Source organism: Somniosus microcephalus, chromosome 1 (genome assembly GCF_052327205.1).
Source record: "Somniosus microcephalus isolate GS21.2 chromosome 1, FLI_Smic_1.0, whole genome shotgun sequence".
Classification (NCBI taxonomy): Eukaryota; Metazoa; Chordata; class Chondrichthyes; order Squaliformes; family Somniosidae; genus Somniosus; species Somniosus microcephalus.
In genome coordinates this window covers 381,655,797-381,676,235 of record NC_140987.1, presented here as the reverse complement: position 1 = coordinate 381,676,235, position 20,439 = coordinate 381,655,797, and the positions used below count along the sequence as shown (strand labels likewise).

General features: G+C 45.3%; 1 protein-coding gene across 6 annotated transcripts in view; it reads left to right on the top strand.

Annotated features, from left to right (window-relative positions):
* phka1a (phosphorylase kinase, alpha 1a (muscle)) overlaps nucleotides 1-20,439 on the top strand; it is a 199,625-nt gene that overhangs the window by 49,734 nt on the left and 129,452 nt on the right. For all 6 annotated transcript variants that reach the window (XM_085996211.1, XM_085996205.1, XM_085996221.1 and 3 more), the window contains 3 exons: nucleotides 3,817-3,939; nucleotides 9,615-9,710; nucleotides 18,602-18,709. In XM_085996211.1, the coding sequence (XP_085852337.1) occupies nucleotides 3,817-3,939; nucleotides 9,615-9,710; nucleotides 18,602-18,709 (327 nt within the window). The remainder of the gene's footprint in view (nucleotides 1-3,816; nucleotides 3,940-9,614; nucleotides 9,711-18,601; nucleotides 18,710-20,439) is intronic.

Here is a 20,439-nt window from a genome sequence, read left to right as displayed (position 1 = left end):
TCGGCTGCAGGAATGGGGGCAAGCTGGCTGATGGCAGGCGCTCGCTGGTCGCCTGATACAGTGGCAGTCGCCCGGGCCAGCACTGCAGCATGCGCAGCAAACTGCTGAAGGACAGCCCGCTGGGCTGCTGCAGGGCGGCGGGTGCCCTGGCGATGCCTGGCTGATGCAGCCAGTGTGGCACCAGTTAGTGCCCGTGCTGCCCTGGTCTGTGACCGCATAAGACCAGCCAGTGACTGGACGGCACGAGTGAGCACTTGGGTACTCGCCGACTGTGCTGCCCCGAATTCCTGGAGACTCCTGGCCTGGGCCTGGACGGCACGAGTGAGCACTTGGGAACTCGCCGACACTGCTGCCCCGAATTCCTCCACACTCCGAGCCAGTGACTGTATGGAGTCAGGCATCCGTGCCACTACCCCCATGAGCTCCGTGTGCCTGCGCTCCGAGTCGACAGCCATTTCTTCTAGGAGGCGCACCTCCTCTGCGCTGACCGTCGCAGGACTGGAGGCCACACTCACCCTCTGGGGAGAAGGCCGCCGAGCTTCCCCACCCCTCCCGCGTTGCTGCAGGCCGCTGGGCCCAGGAACTTCACTCTCCTGCGACCCTTCCCCCCAGGCTCCCCTCCAGGGAAGACGTGTCCCCGACATCGCCATGGGCTGCTGAGGGTGCCACTGATGGGCCGGCTACCTCTTCCTCCTCCTCCTCCTCTTCCGAGGGGCTGTCACTGGCAGCTTCAAGGCCCACCTCCTCACCTGGCGTCTCACTATCTGAAAGCAGGAAGGCACAAGAGTAGCTTTAGAGTGAGGACAGGGCGTCAGCGAGGGAGGCATGAGTGGTGCCATTCACCGCATTGGTCGGACAGTGGCAAAGGATGTTGATCTGATGCGCAAGTGGAGCGAGAGAGGCCCAAAAGGTGATGTCCTTACCATTGGTGCCCAGAACAGGGTCGGCATCTCCAGTGGCAACGGGGCCAATCACACGGACTCCCATAATGCGCTCCACGCGCTGGTCTAGGTCGGTGAGCTCTTGGTGCTGAGGTCGGCCTCCACCGGTCGCAATCTGGCTACGCTTGTTAGCCAGCTTGGCCTGCAAGAGAAAGGACGGCCTCTAAGTACGGTGTGTAGCCCTGATCTTGTCTGCACTGCCTCCCATGGTCGAATAGCTTGGACAGTGTGTAAAGTGCAGAATGTGCAATTGATGTTCATGCCAGTCCCATAGCTGCTGGATGAGGGCTGGCCATTAGGGCTTTCAGGTCCCTTTGTCCATAATGTGAGGTGCACATGCAAGGACGAGGAGGACACTGGAAAGGGTACTCACCCTGACAATCCGAGCGAGGTCGTTGAACTTTTTCCTGCATTGTACAGGATTCCTGGCAACCACACTGTTGGATGTCACCCTGTTGGAGACCTCCCTCCAGGCTTTGCGGTAGACGCTGGGCACCGGCTTCTTGCCACTGTCAGGGAACAAAACATGGCGACGTCGCTCCACTGCGCTAACCAGCAGCCTCAGGTCACCCTCACTGAGGCGCAGCGCTCTCTCCCGGGCCTTCTGCATCGTCCTGGGCGGTGAAGAGTTGCAGCAGCAGTGCTCAGGCCTAGGTGGAGGGCTGCAGTGTCCAGGGCGTGGCAGCCAAAAAAATCGACCCTTCCCCCTTTAAGAGCTGGCCGGCGCCAGCGTGTCTGCCGTCAATGAAGAAATCACCGCACCTGCGCTGCGCCCGGCCTCGGCGGTATAGCTCAGCACCGCCGGCTTAGCGCCTAAAGATAGTCGTGCATCGCCAGTTTTAGCGCTGCAGCAACCTCTTAGGGCGATGCTACTGAATATCGGCGAAGTGGCCTCGACTTTGCGCCGGGCGCAAACTTCAGCGGCCGCCCGACTTTACCGCCCCAAAAGTGGCTATACTGAATTTCTAGGCCTATATGTTTCAATAAGATCACCTCATTCTTCTGAACTCCAATGAGTAGAGTCCCAATCTACTCAACCTCTCCTCATATGCTCATCCCCGGGATTAACCGAGTGAACCTTCTTTGTACTGACTCGAGAGCAAGTATGTCCTTTCTTAAGTATGGACACCAAAACTGTACGCAGTATTCCAGGTGCGGTCTCACCAATACCTTGTACAACTGAAGCAATACCTCCCTATTTTTATATTCTATCCCCCTAGCAATGAAAGCCAACATTCCATTGGCCTTCTTAATCACTTGCTGCACCTGCATACTAACCTTTTGAGTTTCGTGCACCAGGACCCCCAGATCCCTTTGTACTTCAGTACTTTCCAGTTTCTTGCCATTAAGATAATAACTTGCTCTATGATTTTTCCTTCCAAAGTGCATAACCTCACACTTTCCAGTATTGTATTCCATCTGCCAAATCTCTGCCCACTTACTTAGCCTGTCTATGTCCCCTTGCAGGTTTTTTATGTCCTCCTCACTCACTACTTTCCCTCCCATCTTAGTATCATCTGCAAACTTTGATATGTTACACTCGGTCCCCTCCTCCAAATCGTTAATACAGATTGTAAAGAGTTGGGGACCCAGCACTGGCCCCTGCGGAACACCACTAGTTACTGATTGCCAGTCTGAGAATGAACCATTTATCTCAACTCTCTGCCTTCTGTTAGATAGCCAATCCTCTATCCATGCCAGAATATTACCCCCAATCCTGTGATTTTTTATCTTAAGCAATAATCTTTTGTGTGGCACCTTGTCAAATGCCTTTTGGAAGTCTAAATACACTACGTCCACTGGTTCCCCTTTATCCACCCTATATGTTACTTCCTCAAAGAACTCCAGCAAATTTGTCAAACATGACTTCCCCTTCATAAAACCATGCTGACTTTGTCCTATTAAATTATGATTATCCAAATGTCCTGTTACTGTCTCCTTAATAATGGACTCCAAAATTTTACCTACCACAGATGTTAGGCTAACCGGTCTATAGTTTCCAGCCTTCTGTCTACTGCCCTTTCCATGCACCTGTGGGGGGTCCCAAAATATGGCCCATTATGTTTGTATACTATTGATGTCCCATGGCAATGCACGTGGGGAGTCAAGACCAAGTGTAGTTTTCAAATGAAGCCATAGAGGGCATGGGTAATTAGAGCAGGATGGGCAGCTGCCATTCAGTCACCATTTTAAAGTCGTACAATTTGTCCTTATTTTTACGATGCTTCAATTTTTATATTACTTTTATGCTTAAATTACAAAATATACAGTGATTAGAGAGTTGTTTGAAGCATGAGTTTTTCTGCAGAAGTTGGTAGAGGCAAAACTGAGGCATTACAGCACCATCACTGGTGGGATGCTGTAATTATAATGTGACAAGTTTACATTGGCAGTTTCGATTATAAATCCTGAAAGTAGGAATTTATAACGAAAAAAGTTGGCAGGATGCCCACACAGTCGGAAGATTTTTAATATGAATAGATTGATATATTCCACAGCCAAAAAAAATTCTCCCATGTCATGTGCTGCTTCCCGGATGGGGCAGTTAATGATTCTAAACCCATTGACAATGGACAAATGGCCCAAGCTTAAATTGTAGGAGGTGGGAATAATTAACTGCCATCCAGCATCCCTTGATAGTTCAACCGAGGTCAGGAGATCCTCATTCATGGAGTGGCTGGTGTGAACCTCCACTTTACCATTTTGATGCATTACAAGGGTTGCTTTGCCCATGGGTAGCGAGGAAGAAACAACTGGCCTTCATTTTGTGATGCAGCACCTTGGTTCACTCATCTGGTATATCACATCACTATTTGCGCAGAATTTTTTTGTTTCCATTACCTTAGCTGAAAGTATTCACTTTATTTGTTTTTAGGATCCTACCAGGCTTTATTATGAACCTGCAGAACTGAAGATGTTTGAGAACTTAGAATGTGAATGGCCATTGTTCTGGACATACATGATACTTGATGGCTTGTTCAATAAGAATACACAGCAGGTAAAAGAAAATGTGAAGTAAATTAACTCAAAATACATAAATCCTAACAAAAGATGTACTCTTAGCTTAGTTACTGCCCCAACAATTTACAGGAAACTCTCGTTTAAACGGCACCTAAATATCCAGAATTTGCTATTAACCGGCAAAATTCATACTCCGAAAACAACACCTCAATAACCGGAAATGTTGCCAAGTCCGAGTCTCCCGCGGTGACCAAGTTAGTGGGGGTAGTTCTCCAAACTGCCACTCCTCGGCTTCTTGGCACTGTCGAAGTCCGAACACCTCAATAACAGGAGTCTGACACTCCCACGCTGCTGGTAGTCTCGGTAGATAAAAAATAGCCTTGGTCGATAACCCTCTCCGTCATCCGGAATTTTTAATCAACTGGCACCATCCCGGTCCCGTCGGTGCCGGATACCAAAGAGTTTCCTGTACTAAGAGTACATCTTTACTTCCACTACAACTTGATGTTTTCTCAACTGATGTGATGCAGCAAAGAATCTTGGAAGTGTTTTATATTGGGCCATTTTGTTGCCCTGGAGGTGTCTGCTTTGGTTCACTCTCACATCTGAGTCAAAAGGTAGTAATTCATAAACCTAAATTAAGCATGTTTGTTATTGGGTTGGCATTAGTGTATTTGAACGTGTACCTAATTTCCTGTTTGTAATTTTGTTTTAAGAGTTAATTGTTGATCTCCCATAGTGCTTCTCATGGGGAAGGAGGATATGCTTTTTTATGAGCACGTGGATCATTTGTAGTATTACCTACAGTCAGTGAGACAGTGTGATATGGTGGGGGGTGGGGTGAAGTTATTTGGGTTGTAAGGATTTGGGAGGGGTAAGAGTAATTAAGTCAATTGGGCAAATGAAAATTTCAGGTGTAGTGAGCATTGAGAAGAAAGGTCATAAAAATAGCTGGAATTATATCATGAATGGAAGTAGACTTAGTTCTGTGGAAGAGCAGAGGGATTAGGGAATACAGGTACACCGAACATTAAAAGTAGCACCTCAGGTTGATGGGGTAGGAAAAAAAAACGAATGGAATTCTAGCTTTGACAAGTGGTATAGAATATAAAAGCCAATAGTAAATGATGAGCCAATATAAAAGTTTAATAAGACCTCGGTAAGAGTACTGCGTGCAGTATTGGGCACCGCACTATAGGAAGGGTATTAAGACTTCAGAGAGGGTAAAACACAGATTCACTATCACACTGCTTTGTCTGAGGAAATATAAAAACAAAGAATGTCTTGGAATTTTTTTTTCATAGAACAATGCAGATTATAGGGTGATATAGAAATATTAAAATTATGAAAGAATGCGACATGGTAGATAATAACAGACTGTTTTCAGTAGTTGAGGGTCTCGAACAAGGGGCCATAGATACGAGAATAAATGTAGAACAGAACAGGGGAAACTTCTTTACACAGAGTTATGAGTCTGTTGAAATAATTTCTAGAATTAGTGGTTGAGGCAGAATCTATGTCAATATTCAAGATGGATAATTGGTTGAAGGAAAAAGTGATGAAGGGATATGAGAACAAAGCAAGTAAATGTGATTAGGATTTGCTTGCATTGAAGATAAACACTAAACTGGGCTGAAGGGCCTATTTCTACTCTGTAACTTCGATGTCTTAAGTATTGGGATTTTTTGGAGGGTAGTTAGTGTAATGTATGTACCTTTTAAGGGGAGAACCACTTTTTACAGCTCCTGTATACTGTAGTACCGGCAGTGACCACACCTGTATATAAACCCTGAGTAGTGATCTGTAAAGTTAGTTCTAGAGTAACCCTCATTCAGTAAACACCTGTTGAATCGTTCTCTGCAGACTTTTGTCTGATTATTTAAGGACACAACATTAAGATACACGGATCTAACAGTTAGTACTTGAGATATTAGTGAAAGGGGAGGAAGGAGGCAATTGAGGATTGCAGGAAGGAAACGGGTATTTGGATTACTGAAGAATTGGGTATGTGGAGTTCAACGTGGGGAAATGTGAGGTTATCCACTTCGGACCTAAGAAAGATAAATAGATCAGGGTATTTTTTAAATGGTGAGAAGCTAGGAACTGTGGAGGAGCAGAGAGATTTAGGAGTCTATGTACAGAAATTGCTAAAAACTAGTGGACAGGTACAACAAATCATTTAAAAGGCTAATGGAATGTTAGCCTTCATGTCAAGAGTACTGGAAACAAAAATTGACACCAAGCCATATGAGATATTAGGACAGATGACTAAAAGCTTGATCAGAATTAGGTATTAAGGAGCGACTTAAAGGAGAAAAGAGAGGTAGAGGTGGTGAGGTTCAGGGAGGGAATTCCAGAAGGCACAGCCGCCATTGTTGGAGCGATATAAAATTGGGGATGGGCAAGAGGCCAGAATTGGAGGAGTGCAGAGATCTGAGGGTTGTAGGGCTGGAGGAAGGTACAGAGATAGGGAGGGGCGAGACCATGGAAGGATTTGCAAACAAGGATGAGAATTTTAGAATTGAGGTGTTGCTGGACCGGTAGTCAATGTAGGTCAACGAGCACAAGGGTGATGGGTGAATAGGACTTGGCGCAAGTTAGGATACAGGCAGCCGGGTGCACAGGTGAGTGACGGGGCCGCACATAGGGTTGCCAACTCTCTAGGATTGTCCTGGAGCCTCCTGGAATTAAAGATTAATCCCCTGGACACTGTTGCAAGCAACTAAGAAAAAAAATCATAGAGCCATTAAAGTAATTGTGTATCTTCTTTTTCAGAGTCTTTAAATCCTTTCATTTATTAGTTATAAAAAATATGGGAGATGGAACAAAAGGCCATTGGTGGGGCGGCTGGAGGTGGCAGGTCACGTGATGAAACCTCCAGGAATATACACAAACAGAGTTGGCAACCTTAGGCTGCAGTACTGCAAAACCCGTGAGGTGGGTTGCTTTGCGAGCAGCTAAACAGCCAGCAATGGAAGAATAGTACAGCGGCCGAGGCAGCCATTTAATGGATGCTGGGGGAAGAGGCGCACCGTAACAGCAGCGAAACCGCCGATAAACCGAAGGGGCTGATCCAGCTGCATGACAAAAACAGATGCTGCGGAGGGGAACACACAAACACTGATTTCTATGGACCCCCAGATAATTTCAATGGACTTGCTTTTACTTACCTTTAGCAAGATGTCCGCCATTCTCCAGGCAGTGTGCTACATCGTCGCCCTGTGACGAATTTTATATAATGCAACTAGAAATTAGATAAAGGGCTACTCTTCCATTCTCCCAGTTTCTCCAACTCTGTCGCATCTGTTCTGACGATACCACCTTCCACACCAGTGCCTCCAATATGTCTTACTTTTTCCTCCACCAAGGATTCCCCTCCACCATGGTTGACAGGGCCCTCGACTGTGTCCATCCTATTTCCCGCATTTCTGCCCTCACCCCATCCCCTCCCTCCCAGAATCACGATAGGGTTCCCCTTGTCCTCACCTTTCACCCTACCAGCCTCCACATTCAATGGATCATCCATCGCCATTTCCGCCACCTCCAATGCGATGCCACCACCAAACACATCTTCCCCTCCCCTTTCAGCATTCCGAAAAGATCATTCCCTCCGTGACACCCTGGTCCACTCTTCCATCGCCCCCAACATCTGCTCCCCTTCCCGTGACAACTTCCCATGCAAGCGCAAGAGATGCGACATCTGCCCTTTCACCACCTCCCCATCTCCAGGGCCCCAAACATTCCTTCCAGGTGAAAAAGCGATTTACTTATATACTTTTAATTTAATATACTGTATTCGCTGCTCATGATTCAGTCTCCTCTACATTGGAGAGACCAAACACAGATTGGGTGATCGCTTTGCTGAACACCTCCGTTCAGTCTGCAAGTGTGACCGAGCTTTCGGTCACTGCCATTTTAATTCTTCACCCCACTCACACTCTGTCCACGGCCTCCTACACTGTTCCAATGTAACTCAATGGAAGCTTGAGGAACAGCACCTCATCTTTCGATTATGCACTTTACAACCTTCTGGACTCAACATCGAGTTCAACAATTTCAGATCATCACCACTGCTCCCATTTTTTCGGACATCAGATGCTGGTGATGATTCTGCTGTTCATTCAATCACTCCTGCCTTCCACCCTATCACAGCCCTCCCTTTATGTTTTTTCGTCCCCTCTACACCTTTCCCTGCTTCTGCACTTGCTTAAAACCTGTTACATCTGTAACATTTTCCAGTTCTGACGAAAAGTCACCGGCCTGAAACTTTATAACTTCGTTTCTTTCCGCACAGATGCTGCATAGCCTGTTGAGTATTTCCAGCATTTTCTGTTTATATTTTAGTTGAGTTGATAGGTCACAATCTTTGGTGGTGTAATGTTATGCTCACAATGCCACCTACAGATGCAATACCAATAGGTATAAAGATACATGTGGAATATGCTCTGCATGCAAGTTCAAGAATTTGTTTCAGCAAAACAAGAAATATATTTGTCCTGATAATGCTGCCATTGTTTAGCAGTATAGAATAAGAAATATCTTACAATTGATAATGCTACTCCCATATACAGCACTGATCGAGTAAGGGAGCATGCTAGCCTTTACCTTCTGTTGTATCAGGAGTCCAGGAATAATATTTTGTACTGGTACATGGAGGTGGTTATTGTTACAAGATAAAGACTATGGCCTAGAAATTCAGTTGCTTGCGCCCAAAGAGGCCACTCAGGCTTTAGCGCCACTGGCCGCAACCACCGCGATATTTAGCGGGGCGCTAATGGCGGCGTTGGCCTGTAGCGCTGTGCCGCCACCGATGATGTCATAGGTGTGCGCAACACCCCGCTACCGCCCCGAATGACATATTAGGTCGCGGCCGCCTCTTCCGCGCCGGCCGCAAATAGCGACCGGTACACGGGCCTACCTGTGGCGGTAGTGGGGCGAGTTAAGGTGGAGGTGCGACCGACCGCTTTTTCGGCAGCCGCCTGCTCACACCTCCGTCCCCGGCCTCCTACACCACCAACCCCCCCCCCCCCCCCGCGGCATTGCCGGCTGTTTCCCGAGAGCCCGGCACTTCTCCTTGGTGCCGGGCTCGTTTGCCGGCACTCGCGAGCGGGGATCGCGCTGTTGCAGGCACCTCCCCCTTAACAGTGGGAGGAAGGCCTGCAGTACCGCAGCCTGCCGTGCCGCAGCGGGTGGCGCTGCGGCACTTTGCGCGCCGATATTCAGTTTCAGCGTCCCAAGCGGGGCGCCGAAAGCCTTGTTTAGCGGCCGGCTTCCATTTGGGGCGCTGAAACTGAATATCCCAATGGCGCAAGTGGCTCCGCGCGCAGCGGTAATTCCGGCGTCCAGGCGAGCTTGGCGCCCCAAACTGAATTTTTAGCCCTATATTTCCCCTGCCCTGCTGGTAATGCTGTTTCCATGTACTAGTACATAATGAGTATATTAACCCCGTTGTTTCTAATAAAACTGCTTATATGTGCCAGTACATAATTAGTTTGTTACTCCTCCACTCGGCATAATATTGCTTCTGTGCGCTGATACAGGATGAATTGGTATGTTACCCTTTTACTCCTGTTGGTCCTGCTTCTTTGTACACTGCAGGATACAGAGCATATTTTCAAGGTCAGAACCAGCATTTATCCCATAATCTGCCAGTGAACATTTATGGCTTGAAAAGACACTATGCTTGTTCTTTATCTTTTTTTCTCATCAAAGGTTGAAGAGTACAGGGAAGCCCTGGATGGCGTTCTTGTCATGCAGGAGAATGGTGTGCGTTTACTACCAGAGCTTTATAGTGTTCCAGCCGATAAGGTAATTTTAAAATACTTTCTAATGGGTACAGGGTACCTAATGCTCCTCTGGTAAGATAGGTATTTTCAAATTAAGTCCCCTCTAAATCAGGTGACATTGTTTGCCAGAGTGGTCCTCTGATGTATATTCTCTCCTTGTAGTGAGGTGCCAAACCCCTGCCTGGTACCTTCTCTGAAAACATGGTAACATGGTGTGTAGAAATACCAGTCCAATGTATAGCACAGTGTATTAGACAAGCGCTTTGAGTGTTCTAATTATGTCATGCTTTACATTGACTTATCTATCCATAATTTATAATAATTTTACGTCTGTGTCTGCCTCTGTAAATTTATCTAGTAATTACATCCTCCCGCTAATGGTGGCTTTGTAACACCTGTCTTGTCTCTCTCAACTCTTCAGTCTGTCCTGCAAACTCCTGTGCTCCAATAAACTATTACTCTGGCAATGGCCAATAAACACCTGAGAGACAGATTAATTTGGCACACCTCTGCAGATGAATAGAGCACTAATATCTGGACGTTTCAGCCAATCAATGATCTGCCTCCTTTCACCAAACTCTTAATGGTCTACATAAAATTCTTGCTCCTCACAGCTAACCATCTCATCCTCATTTTGAGTCAGAACCAATCTTCTCCCTAATTTTTTTGTTTGCGCGACCCCTTTCACAGTTGCTGCGTGGCCCATTCACAGTTTCGCGCATATGTGAAATTAACATTAGAAAAGCCAATCCCGGGTTGCATGGGACCAGCAGAGAGCTGCATGGCCACACAGCTTAGAGGGAACGTTAGTCATAATGTCATTATATTATCTGTTTCCCCACTGTCATACAAGAGAACCAAACACCAAGCAGTTTTTGTATAAAATATTACACTGATTTTTATTAAAACTATTTGCAAAAACATCATTTAGTTTTGTTGCTGTGCACACTACTTGTGACCATGTGAGTTTTTATGTGCGCTATTCTAAACTTCTACAGGCTACCTAGGGCCTGGAGTATGAGATGTAGCCAGCTGCTGCAAAATAGTATGAGCCTCTTGGCATGGAGGTGGTCCTTATCTCGGGGTGGGGTGGGGGATGGGGGGGGACCCCCAAGTACTGGATGGACATGGGACATGTTGACTCTTTGGCAGCTTGATTTTGCCAAGATTAAGGCTTCTGCAGGGACCTGTTGGGCCCAGCCTCTGGGGCGCACACACCAACTTGTGCATTGATACTGCGATCAGGATTCTGGTTATCAACGATCTATGGAAGAAGAAACTTCATGGAATCAGAAAGATCCTTCAATCACTGAGGGTCAACCAAATATCGTTTAGTCCCTCCAAGATGCTACAATGTATACTTGGCAATCTGGTTGTCAGTAACCTCTCCAGACAGTCCTTATGGACCTTCATTTAATGCCTCCACATCGAGTTGACTGACTTGCCTGGATTTCCCATGAAGTCGGGGAAGGTGTGCAGTTACTCCTGTAGCTGCAATTTTCTCCAGGCTGCCCTGCAATGGGTTGAACCCCCCTCGGATATTTCACAAAGTAGGGCAGTGGACTCCACTGCTATTCTGTTGGCTGCATAGAAACATAGAAGATAGGAGCAGGATAGGCCATTCGGCCCCTCTAGCCTGTTCCGCCATTAAATGAGATCATGGCTGATCATCCAAATTCAGTACCCTGTCCCTGCTTTCTCTCCATATCCCTTGATCCCTTTAGCCTTAAGAAATATATCTAACTCCTTCTTGAATGTATTTAATGAATTGGCCTCAATTGCCTTCTGTGGTAGAGAATTCCACAGGTTCACCACTCTCTGGGTGAAGAAATTCCTCCTCATCTCTGTCCTAAATGGCTTACCCCTTATCTTTAGACTGTCACCCCTGGTTCTGGACTCCCCCACCATTGGGAACATCCTTCCTGCATCTAGTCTGTCTAGTCCTGTTAGAATGTTATCAGTTTCAATGAGATCCTCTCTCATTCTTCTAAACTCCAGCGAGTATCAGCCCAATCGACCCAATCACTCCTCATACGTCGCTCCTGCCATCCGAGGTATCAGTCTGGTGAATCTTCGCTGCACTCCCTCCATGGCAAGAACATCCTTCCTCAGATAAGGTGACCAAAACTGCACACAATACTCAAGGCGTGGTCTCACCAAGGCCCGGTACAACTGCAGCAAGACATCCTTGTTCCTGTACTCGAACCCTCTCGCTACGAAGGCCAACATACCATTTGCCTTCTTAACCGCCTGCTGCACCTGCATGCTTACCTTCAGCAACTGGTGCACAAGGACACCCAGGTCTCGTTGCACTTCCCCTTCTCCCAATCTATTGCCGTTCAGATAATAATCTGCCTTCCTGTTTTTGCCACCAAGTGGATAACCTCGCATTTATCCACATTGGGCAGATGCATGGCTGATGCAGTATAATCAGCCAACCTGTCCAAATCATACAAGAGTTTCTCGGCATCCTCTTCACAGCACACACGCCCACCCAGCTTTGTGTCGTCTGCAAACTTGGAGATATTATATCTAGTTCCCTCGTCTAGATCATGAATATATATTGTGAATAGCTGGGGTCCTAGGACCGATCCCTGCGGTATCCCACTAGTCACTGCCAGCCACTCGGAAAAAGACACATTTATTCCAACTCTTTGCTTTCTGTCTGCCAAACAGTTCTCTATCCAAGTCAGTACCTTGCCCCCAATCCCATGTGCTTTAACTTTACACGCTAATCTCTTCTGCGGGACCTTATCGAAAGCCTTCTGAAAGTCCAATTACACCACATCCACTGGTTCTCCCTTATCTATTCTACCAGTTACATCCTCAAAAAATTCCAGTAGATTAGTCAAGCACCATTTACCTTTTGTAAATCCATGTTGACTTTGTCCGATCCTGTCACTGTTTTCCAAGTGCTCTGCTATTACATCTTTTATAATGGACTCTAGCATTTTCCCCACGACCGATGTCAGGCTTACCGGTCTATAATTCCCCATTTTCTCTCTACTGTGGGAGACTACAGTCTCCCGCGTAAAGAAATAGGCAACACAGCGAGCTACAAGAAATAGGTCTTTACTCCAACTCTCACAATACAGTACTGAATTCGTAAAGCCCGCGAGCCTGTGATGACTCACGGATTGGTCACCTGCTGGAACCTGATTGGTTTTCCTTCTCTCAGCAGCAGGCAAGTCTGAACATGCCTTATTCCTCTCAGCTTGCAACTGTCTTGCGGGGGGGAGGGGAATACAGCAGTTAAAAGGGGATTATACAGGTTTATCTACATAGTGTTTCCCCAATGTGGCAACTCCGCACTACCACCTTTTCTGAACAGTGGGGTAACATTAGCTACCCTCCAATCCATGGGAACTGTTCCAGAGTCTCTAGAATTTTGGAAGATGACCAGCAATGCATCTACTATTTCTAGGGCCACTTCCTTAAGTACCCTAGGCCCTGGGGATTTATCGGCCTTCAATCCTGTCAATTTCCCTAACACCATTTCCCTACAAATACTGATTTCATTCAGTTCCTCCCTCTCGTTAGATCCTATGTTTCCCCGACATCTCTGGGAGGTTATTTGTGTCCTCCTTTGTGAAGACAGAACCAAAGTATGTATTTAATTGGTCTGCCATTTCTTTGTTCCCCATTATAAATTCCCCTGATCCAGACTGCAAGGGACCTACGCTTGACTTCATCAATCTTTTTCTCTTCACGTATCTATAGAAGCTTTTACAGTCAGTTTTTATGTTTCCTGCAAGCTTACTCTCAGACTCTATTTTCCCCCTCTTAATTAATCCCTTTGTCCTCCTTTGCTGAATCCTAAACTGCTCCCAATCCTCAGGTTTGCTGCTTTTTCTGGCCAATTTATATGTCTTCTCCTTGGATCTATCCCAAATTTCCCATGTTAGTCATGGTTGAGTCACCTTTTTTGTTTTATTTTTATGCCAGACAGGGATGAACAAATTTTGTAGTTCATCCATGCGATCTTTAAATGTTTGCCATTGCCTATCCACCGTCAACCCCTTAAGTAACGTTCCCCAATCCATCCTAGCCAACTCGCACCTCATACCATCGTAGTTTCCTTTATTTAAATTCAGGACCCTAGTCTGAGAGTCAAATACTTCACTCTCCATCTTAATGAAGAATTCTATCATATTATGATCGCTCCGCCCCAAGGGGCCTCGCACAACAAGATTGCTAATTAATCCTTTCTCATTACATAATACCCAGTCTAAGATGGTCTGATCTCTAGTTGGTTCTTCGACATATTGGTCCAGGAAACCATCCCGTATACACTCCATACAGATTCCACATCATCAGAGCTAATATCGTTCCTTACTATTGTGTTAATCTCCTCCTTTAACCAGCAATGCTACCCCACCTCCTTTTCCTTTTTGCCTGTCTTTCCTGAATATTGAATACCCCTGGATGTTGAGTTCACAGCCTTTGTCACCCTGGAGCCATGTTTCCGTAATCCCAATCATATATATATATATCCGTTTACATCTATTTGCGCAGCTAATTCATCCACCTTATTACGAATGCTCCTCGCATTAAGACAGAAAGTCTTCAGGCTTTTTTTTTTTTTTTTTTTAAACAGCCTTAGACCTTTTAGAATTATTATTTACTCTGGCCATGTTTAATTTAAACCCTTGATTTCTCTGGCTGCCACTTTTGATTTTCTCCTTCCTGTCTTTTGCTTCTATCCTTGTTTCCCTTTCCACTGTCTCCCTGCACAGTTTCCCAACCCCCTGCCATTTTAGTTTAAACCCTCCCCAACAGCACCAGCAAACACTTCCCCCTAGGATGTCGGTCCTGGTCCTGCCCAGGTGCAATTTGTCCAGTTTGTACTGGTCACACCTCCCCCAGAACCGGTTCCAGTGTCCCAGGAATTTGAATCCCTCCCCCTTGCACCATTCCTCTAGCCACGTATTCATCTGAAATATCCTTCTATTTCTACTCTGACTAGCACGTGGCACTGGTAGCAATCCTGAGATTACTACCTTTTTGAGGTCCTATTTTTTAAATTTACCTCCTAACTCCTATATTAAGCTTTTAGGATCTCATCCCAGTTTTTACCTATATCGTTGGTACCTATATGCACCACGACAACTGGCTGTTCACCCTCCCCCTCCAGAATGCTCTGCAGCCGCTCTGGGACATCCTTGACCCTTGCACCAGGGAGGCAACATACCATCCTGGAATCTCGTTTGCGGCCGCAGATACGCCTATCTATTCCCCTTACAGTAGAATCCCCTATTACTATAGCTCTCCCAGTCTTTTTCCTCCCGTCCTGTGCAGCAGAACCACCCCTGGTGCCAGGAAGTTGGCTGCTGCTGCCTTCCCCCAATAAGCCATCTCCCTCAACAGTATCCAAAGCGGTATATCTGTTTGAGAGGGGGATGGCCACAGGGGACCCCTGCACTACCTGCCTGCGCCTACTACTCTGCTTGGCGGTCTCCCATTTCCTTCCTGCCTGTGCAGCCTTTACCTGTGGTGTGACCAACTGATTAAACGTGATATCCACGACGTCCTCAGCATCGCGAATGCTCCAGTCTGTATCCATTTGCAGCTCTCGCGCCGCAATGCGGTCTGCCAGTAGCTGCAGCTGGATACACTTCCCGCACACATGGTCGTCGGAGACACAGGAAGCGTCCCTGATTTCCCATGTAGTGCAGGAGAAGCATGCCACGGGGCCGAGTTGTGCTGTCATGACTTACCGTTCAATTTATTTAAATTAACTTAAATCAAATCAATACCACCAATTACACTACAATTAAATGATATACTCAAGGACTCTTGGTTACTAGCACTCCCCGATACACAACAGAGACCGTAGAAACTAACCACAAAAATTAAGACCGTCTAAACTTTATAAACTATTAGCCTTAACTGTCAAACTATAGAGTAGTATAAATACTCACCTGGCCATACTCACCCAATCAGCTGCTTCCTCTTGCCCGTGTCACTTTTGGAATCGTGGCATGCTCTGGAATGCCGCCACCGGTCTGCGAGATTGACCGGCCTTTGAGAAAAAGCACGCGAAAGTGAGTTTAAAAACTCACTACTCTCCTGCTCCCGACTCCCTCCGTTTAAATCAGCCTCTCCCGCTCTCGGAGCTCCGTTTAAATCAGCCTCTCCCGCTCTCGGAGCTCTGTTTAAATCGGCCTCTCCCGCTCTCGGAGCTCTGTTTAAATCCGCCTCTCCCACTCTCGGGGCTCTGTTTAAATCAGCTTCTCCCGCTCTCGGCTCTGTTTAAATCAGCCTCTCCCGCTCTCGGCTCTGTTTAAATCAGCCTCTCCCGCTCTCGGCTCTGTTTAAATCCTTCAGAGAAGCCACGTGGAGTCTCCATATTTTTTTGACGCTCTGCTAGTGTCCTTCATGGCAGGACCCCTGATATCAGAATCCATTTGCTCTGCAGCTGATGTGTCTTACACCTCCACTGAGCTACATTGGGCTCCACTTCTAAATCTGCATTCTCTTTTTTTTTATATATACACTGTGCCTTACCACATGTCAATTCCTCATCTAAACTATCTACAACTCCAGTGTGTGTCTCTGGGCTGCTGTGTGCAAGGAAGTAGGTGCATGACATGGTGAGTGAGTGGTCACTGGAATGTCATTGGTAGAGGGGACTGCAATCTCTTGCTGTTGAGCATGTTCATAGAAACATTAAAAAAGAAAAGGTATATGTTTTGCAAACCCACTAAAGGCAAAGTGTCTCCCACATCACTATCTGCAACTGCCAGGCCAGAATGGAAATCAGTTATGGCCATTGCTTTCTCCCCTTGTGGTGTCAAATGCCAGACATTGACACGTCCTTCTCCAGTAGCCTCATGTTCCCTGAACTTGTGTGCTGTCTTCTCCTGCAGGAGATATCCAATGTGTTAATTGGCTACAGCAGCCTCCAGATTCCTGCAGTCACAAGTGGTCAGGATTTATGGAATCAATGATAGTAATGGTAGGTGGCAGGGAGCAAGAACCTAGGTTGTGGGACTTCAGTATGCTGGCATGTATAACAGGATATGAGACATGTAACACGAGTGACTTTGCTTTAGGAACAAGAGACCCGGTCGGTGCCATGTGAGATCTGAAAAGACAATGCTTGACTGTTATGTCAATTCCCATAAGCTTCACTGATTTAGTTATCTGCTCTGTTATTCATCAGAAAAGACTCTTGCCTTTGCTGACCTTGTGAGGTCATAAACTTCTTACAACACTGCAAGGATTTTGTGGGGGGTTTGGAAATCCCATTCTCGGCCATAGCGATCTCCTTTCACATGGTCCGTGCTACTGAATTTGATGGCCTTTTCCATGATTTTCAAACACTTCTTCCATTCTTGAATTTGTGCTGGCAGTGCTTCCACATCAGCCTCTCAAAAATTAGAAGATTGCAGTTTTCCTTCTTCGCTCCTAGCCATTTCAGTTCCTCTTCCAAGAACCTACTCAGCCCTTTAACTGTTTGAGGACCTTTTAAATAGAGAAGTGGCACCCTTTTTTTGCCCCCTTCCCGAATTTTCCAGGCTCTCCTGGCTCCTTGCTGGTAGGATTCTAGCTCTTGTTCTGCTATCATTATTTAAATGAGCTGATCTCAATTTTTGATGGCTCAGCCTTCTCCAATTTCAGCAGACATAAGTTATACTCTGCTGCACTTATGCCAGCAGAATGGGGCCCTGGGAATTTCCAGGCCTATTACTTTTCTATATAGCTGTTTTTAAAAAAAAAAAAAAAAAAAAAAAAAAAAAATTCTCCTCACTAACTGCAGAATTTGTTTGCCTTCTCTTCTCTTCAGAGGTTCCAATCAAACAATCTCTCCTCGAAGGCTCCAAATCAAAACACAGTGATTTAAAAAGAAACAGGTTTATTAATCAGTGCCTGGCAGAATTTACTTAACTGTTAAATAAAAAAAACTGCTAATCAAACATATAGCTCAAATAAAAAACAGCATGTTTGTATTTGAATTGAGGGACTTGGCTCCTCCTTCGAGCAAACAGCCTGCCGACTAATGAACAATAATTTCAACGTTATAATGACTTAAGCTGGGACTTGATTTCTTTGAGTGAAGCTGATTCTCAACTCTTTAATGCCATGATCAAATTAAAGTAGTAAATACCAAGCTAATACTTGGACTTCATTTTTATAATCAAGCTAAAGCTTCAGCTGCATGAAAACTTTAGCATTGGGCCAATATAAAGACACATTTACAAGGTATGGCCTCCCATTAACTGAATTTGATTCTAAATTTAAAACCCACTGTGTACTGCATTAAATCCTGTTTGAACTTGAAAGAATTCAGGAATCAATCATTTGCAGAACATAAGTTGCTTTGTTTTTTGTATTTTTAATACTGATTTCACAGTATATGTTGTGTTTATTGCACATTGTATAGTGAATACAATTTTATAATAAAAGCTACCATTCTCCTCCACATTACTCCCACTTTTCATACTTCTTCTAGTCTGCCATCTTTAATTACTTTGGGTGGAAGCTTTCTATCTTCTGTAATACATGTACGCTCCTTAGTTTTGTATCTCCTCACCGTAAGTATGCTATTTTATATTTCTGATTTTTATTTGATATGTTTTGTTGTCTTCCTTTATCCTTTCAACCAATGGAATGTCCTTTTCCATTGACTACCAGATGAGGTTCCAAGTGCTGCTGTATCAATCATTCCCTGGACTTTGAAAGCAACTCCACCAATAAACTATTATCTCTTAATTCCAATGGGTTTTCTAACAATGTGGCCAATAATTATCAGGTCATTGGATTCTTGCCTTTCTATCTTATTCTAATGTTGTTTGAGTGGTATTTTTTGGGGTTAACTTTGTTTTTTACAAAGCTGTAGTGCCTTTGGAATTTCTATGGAGTTTGAGAATGCTACAAAATTAGTAACTGTCACATCATTTTGTTTTCCAGATGGACGAAGAGTGCCAAAACCCTCATACTGTCACTAGGGTCCCAATGGGCAAGTTGCCACATATGTGGGGGCAATCCTTGTATATCCTAGGATGCCTTGTGGCAGAGGTAAATGTCACAATTATTAAGGAATGCTATATTTAAAAGTAATAATTTCTTCTGACTATATGATTTAAGATTATGTTGTTGCAATGCATCTATCTGTCCGCCTGTACAGTTTTGTGTCTAGGAATGTATGATTGTAAAATGTACAGTCCCGAGAGCATTGCTCATTGCCCTTGCTAACCACACAACACCACAGGCCAGTTGGATACCCAGGTTACTGGTCTATGGTGTCATTTTGTTAGCATGGAAGAAATTTTTCTGCATGCTGAACTTTTTTTGTGTTTTGCACATGTAGATTTGTAAGTTTTTTGCTTTTTTTTGGATTTTAATTTGTTTTCCCTAATTAACCAAGTACAGGCAAGATTTTTCCCCTTTTCATCATTATTTTAATTTTATAAGTAGTCTAATTTTGCTTTGGTTACTGCTTTCCCACTTCCAGTTAACCAGCTACACTCTCCCACCTCCAATTGCTCTGTTCCTTGATCACTTAGCCCTTCTCGCTTTGGTCTCTACTCCGACTGGTTTGTTTTCTGGTCCTATACCCCTTTAAAACAAAGTCCAATAAATCACTTTACTGCTCCCCGATCTCTCACTTGAATTGTTGGCCAACTGCTCCACTCCCCGGCTCCTGCTCCAGACTACCTGTGAGTACCATTACATTTACATCTATATGGAAGCATTGAGCCTCTGGTTAGTTCATCCTCAGCAGCATAACTGAGATTGAGAACTCTCTAATTACATAATGGCAGGCACGATCCTGTGTATTACGACTTTGTGGTGTTCCGTGAACACTTTACTTAATCTGAATGTATGCATAATATGTAAAAAGTGACCTGGGCACTCATTCAGGTCCATGGGTGGGGGGGGGGGGGGGGAGCAGTAGGAAGTACCCTTAGAGCGTGTAAAATAGGAAATCCCAGCTCTGATAACATTTTCAGTGAATGGACAATTATTTTTCTTGGAAAATTAGTGATGTGAAGCCGTATGCAGAGTAGTTGTGTGTTATGTATGTAGGTGTGTATGATGTAATTTCAAGTGTTTTTTCAGCATTATTGAGAGATTGGTAACCAAACATGGATGATTTTGCAGCTGCCTTGACTCAATGGGGGTGATTTTAACCTAACTCACCAGGCGGGAAACCCACAATCAGTTTTCCACCCAGCCCAATATTGCTCTCCATTAACTTCAATGGAGAGGAAAATCAGGTAGGGTGTAAACCAGTGATGCACCCGATCGCGTCACTTTCCCAACGGGCGGCTTAGGTTAAAATGGTCCTAAATGCCTCCAGCAACCTACCATTTTCAGGAGTCTATATTGCTGACGAGCCAGGTGTGATCTTTTCTGAAGTAAGTTAATGGAGTGTGAATTGAAGGACTGTGCTCCTGGAGGTGTCTGGTTAATTGAGAGGATCGTCAGCCAGGTTTTATAGAATCATATAGAATGGTTACAGCACGGAAGAAGGCCATTTGGCCTGCCGATCCCGTGCCAGCTCTCTGCAAGAGCACTTCAGCAAGTCCCACACCCCTGCCCTTTTATGTTCATAAATAAATAGACGTTTTCATTATGAACAGCTAGCTTGAGCTAGTCATTTATTCAGCCATGTGGACTAGTGTACAGGCATCCATCTTGACTACTGCCTTGTGGGTAGCCCACTACTAAAACATACAGCTCTACCTAGTGTACCATTCTAGAATGACATGTTACTGATCATTACAGCCCTTTCACCGTAGCCC